Source organism: Podarcis liolepis (genome assembly GCF_965112155.1).
Source record: "Podarcis liolepis genome assembly, chromosome: 6".
NCBI classification, from domain to species: domain Eukaryota; kingdom Metazoa; phylum Chordata; class Lepidosauria; order Squamata; family Lacertidae; genus Podarcis; species Podarcis liolepis.
Window position 1 is genome coordinate 19,986,261 of NC_139559.1, and position 6,000 is coordinate 19,992,260.

General features: G+C 47.9%; 1 protein-coding gene across 2 annotated transcripts in view; it reads left to right on the top strand.

The window, feature by feature from the left end:
- LOC310709054 (opsin-5-like) overlaps window positions 1-4,308 on the top strand; it is a 65,793-nt gene extending 61,485 nt beyond the window's left edge. For both annotated transcript variants that reach the window (XM_083508184.1, XM_083508183.1), the window contains exon 6: window positions 2,541-4,308. In XM_083508184.1, coding sequence (XP_083364310.1) covers window positions 2,541-3,128 — 588 coding nt within the window. In that variant the 3' untranslated portion in view covers window positions 3,129-4,308. The remainder of the gene's footprint in view (window positions 1-2,540) is intronic.
- Window positions 4,309-6,000: the final 1,692 nt, after the last annotated feature.

Below are 6,000 nucleotides of genomic sequence, written 5' to 3' on the forward strand. Positions count from 1 at the left end.
AGAATTGTAGCATTTAGTTGGAGTCCACCCTGTGGCTTTCCAGATCTTGCTGGTCAGCCCCTGACCATGGACTGAGCTGGCCGGGGCTGATGGGAATTGAAGTCCAACACTTGGAGGTGCTCTAGGTTCACCATCCCTGGCCTAGAGTGCATAAACTTCCATATGGGCACATAATGTTTGATGGCAGCTATTTGCTTGCTTCTAAATAGTGCACCTGATTTCCATGGCATCCTCACCACAAGTAGAAATGCAGCCTTTGGTCCTTACTTGTGCCGACAGTTTGTTCTTTCAGAACCCCTTGGGGACAAAGTATAACGAATCTCCAGCACAGAGTATTATTACTTTTTTCCCAAAAATAAGTTTCACCCACACATATTTCCTGTATGCCATATGGTGGCGGGTGGGGGAGCAGGGAAGTGATACATGCTCTGGAGTGAGCAAAAGTAAAATATAACCGGGTTCTTCTATCACACCAGGATGATTTGCTCACTCATGTTGCACGGCTGTCTGTCACGACTTGACAACTTAATTTAACTGTGCATACACCTTACCCTCCTGATTTGCAAGCGTTTTGTCATCGGTAGATTAAGGGCTGCTTATCTGAAAAAGAAGAGGAGCTCCAGGGCTTGTTTATAATCCAGCCGAGTGCACTAACCAATTCACAGGTTCAGTTAATTAACTCATTAATTACAGACTAATGCAATTAATATACACATGCACAGAATATTATTTGCAGCCGCAATGTATAGCTTCTCATCAAAGGTGAAAGAGGTCGGTTTGCTGGCTTGCTTTTCTTTTTTTTTAAGGCAGCTGGTGCTATTTGATGGTATCCTGCTTCTAAGGTGAGATAATTAAAAAGCAAACTAGTTTATCATACACGAGGAAGGGTCGTAGCTCAGAGTTGGAGTGTCTGCTATGCATGCAGAAATTCAATCCCTGGCTTCTCCAGGCAGGGCTGGGAATGTCCCCTGCCTAAAACCCTGGAGAGACCCTGCCAGTCAGTGTAGACAAGTACTGAGCTCCATGGATCAATGGCCTGACTCAGTAAAGGGCAACTTCCTATGTTCCTATTGGACTCAACTGGGTTGCTGGGTTCAAGGAGTTGATTTTCAAAATTATGTCCTTTCCTCTGGAAAGATCATGTTCATGGCTTGCCCACATTGGATGCAGGCGACACTTAAAAAAGGAGAAACCCTGACTCCCCTCCTTCATCGTGCTGATACTTGCATAATTCCCTTCCATGGGAGCCAGTGTGGTGTAGTGGTTAAGAGCGGTAGTCACGTAATCTGGGAAACCGGGTTCGTGTCTCCGCTCCTCCACATGCAGCTGCTCGGTGACCTTGGGCTAGTCACACTTCTCTGAAGTCTCTCAGCCCCACTCACCTCACAGAGTGTTTGTTGTGGGGGAGGAAGGGAAAGGAGATTGTTAGCTGCTTTGAGACTCCTTCGGGTAGTGATAAAGCGAGATATCAAATCCAAACTCTTCTTATTATCTTCTTCATGATACGGACTGCAGCAGATTAATCTCGCACCAGCACCTCCTCGGGCATATTACCTACCTAAAAACTGGATTAATCTGCATCCTTTCCCCGGGGGAAATGGGTGGGGGGAATGCAGTTCTGTGAGGAAGTTATGAACGTTTAACAAAGAACTCTCAGCACTCTCATCAAACCACAGTTCCTTGAATTCTTCGCGGAAGCTGGGAAAATCCCATTCCTTTAAAACTAAGTGCTCATCTGCACATGAGTTTAACATGGATTCAAAGCTGCTTGTAGCTCAAGGTTTGTTGTTGTTGCTTCTACATTATGTCCTCATCTAAGCAGGAGTCCGTCCTCCCTCCTCTCTGCTTAAATTTTAATTTTCCCAATCTGCAGATAAGCCTCTGTCTGCCTGGACATTATTTGCCCTCACAATGGGTTCCTTGGTGGGCTGCTTGCTCTATATTTTGCGGAGCTGGGTGAAGTACACATTTTTGTTTTAAATGGTTTTGTGTCTGATATAAGTTTGGAGTGCAGTTCTCTCTCTGTGTGTTGTGAGCTGCAGAGCTTTGTACTGATTCATCGCAATATCTGCAGATCTTACGGTAACTTCTTACCAATATGCCATGATGCTCCACATGCAGAGCCAGATTAATACATGTGCTGCAAATGGTGTATGAGCATACCGGAGTCAAATTTGACAGTGGAAGAGCCATGGAGTCTTGGCATGGGGGAAAGTGCCTGCAGGCTGTTCTACCATTTTTAAATTGGTTGTTGTTATGTACTGAAGTTCTCACCCTGGGCCAGCAGGGGGATACTGTAGAGTTTTCACTCAGGTCCACATATGCAAATAAGGGATTGAAAGTGACGTTCAGTGATTGGATAGTTACAGAAAGTGGTTACTGTTGCGTTGTAGTGGAGCTCTATATAAGCAAGCTGGCTGAACCCTTCAGTTCAGTTCAGTTCTGTTCTGGGCTGTGAATAAACAAGAGCTGTTTGAAGAATCACTGTGCTGTCTGATATGTTCACCCACAACTTAACAGTTGTCCTCTCTCTCTTCCAGCTTAGTGTTTCTGTGTGCATTGGATTTCTTGCTGCGTGGACCCCCTACGCTATTGTTGCCATGTGGTCAGCGTTTGGCGACGCCAGCCAGGTGCCTGTCTTGGCCTTTGCCCTCTCTGCTGTGTTTGCCAAGTCTTCGGCAACCTACAACCCTCTGGTTTATCTGTTCTTCAAGCCCAACTTCCAGAAGTTCCTTTCCAAGGACTTGTCCCTGTTGCAAGCTGTCTGCGCCGTCTTCTGCTGCAGCCGGCCAAGGGTTATCACCCTCCAGTCCTTCCACACCCGAGATGGCCGGGCTTCCATGAAGTTCTCCACTGCTTTTACCGACCACCGTGGATCCTGCAGGAACTGCACGGACACTTTTGAATGTTTCAGTAACTATCCCCGGTGCTACAGGCTCTCTCCAAAGTCGGACACGACCGCCAAGGCCAAGCCGCTGGCGATCCTGGCAGACGGAACGACTTGCCGGCCAAGTCTGAAGAGAACCGTGCAGGTCATGGTGCTCGTGACGAGGAAGAAGACCGGGATGGGGACTAGGAGTGTGGCTGGGGATGTACTGCCTTCAAATATTGTCAGAGATCTTATGTGAGCGAGGGTTCGAAGGCAGGGGGAGCCCCCTTTCTGCCTAGACCAATCAGGAATGTTTGGTTGCCATTTCAAAATCCATTTTCTTCTCCATATGTATAGTTGTTTCCAAAGTGTGCTTTGCAGGCTAGGAGATCCTGCAAATCTTACACCAGCATTCCTCACCCCTCTCAAAATTCCCCTCCATTGTCTCTTTAAACAGCTGCAATTTTGTGCCAACAATTTTGCACCTGTTTCTCGCCCCCCCCAAAAAAAGATCAATAATGCAGAGCCAAAAAAAAAAAAAAACCCTGCCTCTTTATAGGTTCCATTTGGCATTTGAGATGTCACAGTGCCACTACAGGCAACTCCCCACTTGCGCAAGATGTCCTTGTGCATAACTGTGCATGTGCACAACATCTCTTTGGACTCTGGGGAGGGTTTCCTCATTAGGCAGAGGCACAGTGGGGCTTTTGTTGAGGCTGCTCAGCCGACACGCAGCAGTTCAGCTGACCTCACACATCAGCTGTTAGGCGGGGAGTCTGAGCAGCCTCAACAAAGCCCCGCTGTGCCTCTGGCTCCTGTGGAGAACCTCCCTGGAGCCTGAAGAGGACATCATCTTTGAGGTCTCAGGAGGGTCTCCTCACAAGCCCGCAAGAACTCTCCAGGGGGCTCCCCACAACACACATTTCACTTATGCACACGGGGCCCCGGAACATAACCCCTGCGTAAGTGGGGAGTCACCTGTATTGATGTGAGGCATAAATCTGAGTTTTGGTTCCACACCTGTGCAGTCTGCAGCATGCTAACGTTCACTTGCACAGCTAACGTTCAGGTCAATCCAAGCGGTTGCTATTGGAGGCAGGTACAATTAACCGCTCGCATAATTGGACTGTAAAAGAGTAATCCAATCGAGCTGCGTCAGCTGCAGCTCAAATGCAGAGGATCAGATCATCAGAGGTGTGCAAGGCCATGTGGACAGGTTGAACATCCGTTCAGCCAACCCATGCCTTCGGAACGGCAGGCAGGTGCAACGGCTCGTACAGCCATGTTGTTCATGTCTACAGTGGTGTCACCGTTAGGTTCTCCTCTGCACCACAGTTCTCCTTTTAAAAGTTCATCCTGATCCAGCTGCAGGTGCAGACACAGCCCGTACTCATCTAATTCCCTACAGCAGGGAACCTGAGGACCTTCAGATGTTTTGGACTACAACTCCCATCATCCCCTGCCGGCACAGGGGCTGATGGGAGTTGTAGTCCAAAACATCTGAAGGGCCTCTAGTTGACGAAGACTGTCCTGCAACATCTTTCTCTCCCTCTCTCTCTGTTGTTACGCACACTTTCATGGTTAATTTTTATAAGAAAAACAACTGAAGGAACACAACTCTCTCTAAAGGCATTAGGGTGGGAAGCTAAGAAATCTGAGGTGCTATTCCAACCAACTTCTCACCCTGACTTCTGTGGTCTCCATTCAGTTGTGGAAACACACAGCGAAGGTGCTTCGTTTCCCTCTTTTGCATCTGAGGGGGAATGACGATATCCCTCTACCTCACAGGAGAGGCTTGTTTAGTAGATGAAGCAACCTCATGTTTACAGTGCTTTGTACACGACAGCATTCAGTATTGCTTCATCTGATTTTCCGAGGCCATCAATACTGTAGAACGCAACAACCGCTTGTGGCCCAGAAATAAAGGCTCGTTCTACATGGAAGAATTATGACCAATGGATATAGTCCACGCCCAAGCAAGGCATAGAAGATACTGGACTCCAAGGACACAGCATCCTTTCTGGCCGGACTGCAGTCTGGGTTTCACGACGAGCTCGCCCAGTGTTTTTGCCGTCGTTTTAACAATAAAAGAAGGCAGGACATTCCCAACAACTGAGGGGCCAGAGGTGAGAAAAATCGTTTTCAATGACAAGGCCGTTTGCCCCCCCTCAGTGAGCCAATGAGAGCAATCCCGTCAATTTCAGCCTGGCACAAATGAACAAACCTAACCTCAAAGGAAAACCACCACAGCTATCAAACTAGCTAGGACTCTTTTGGAAGCGGTCGTTGTGGCAAGAGACAAAGGCAAGAGACTGCTAACAACCTAGAATGTTCTCTCTGGCTAGCGCACGGCGATGCCCTGTTTCTCAGGCTCCATCTGGTGAAAAGGTACAGTTGGGCCAACAGAGATACGGTATTGAGAATCAGATTCTTTTTTTACAAATAAATAAATAAATGCAGAGCAGCTCTTTCAAAAACAACATTATGCTTTAAATAAGAGAGTGCACACAAGAAGAGCTGCAAACCTCAACACTTCCCTTCATTTGACAGGGGGAAAAGATGGGCTGCGTGGTTCAGCAGAGTTGTTCCACATCTGCAGTGTGGATTAGCACCAACCCATGAAAATTAGCACAGCAATTCTGTCCATGGAAATAGAAAGGCATTCAGGCAATTTCACAGGAAGCAGCAGCTTTAAGCCAATTCAGGCTATTTATCTGTTTGGCCACCCAAACTGGCCGCAGGTCTCTGAAGCAGAGGTTGAGGAGCCCTCGAGGTATTGATGGACTACAACTCCCATAATCCTCAGACCCTGGTGAAGCTGGCTGGGCTGATGGGAGTTGAATTGCGGCAGCATTTGGAGGACCACAGGTTCCCCACCCCAACCCTTGCGCTAGTGCTTCCATGTCTTTCCTTCACCTGCTACCAGATCCTTTGAAATGGAGGTGCCAGGGAGTCAACTTAGGCCCTTCTGCAGGCAAACCATGCATTCTGCTGTGGCCCCTATGAGTTGACAGTATTGACCTCTGAGTTGACAGTGGAAAAGGTCAGAGTACATGTGGGACAAGACAATGCTTTCAACCCAGCTCAAGAGTGGTCCATGGACCCAAGCTACTGCCCCAAACCCATGATCC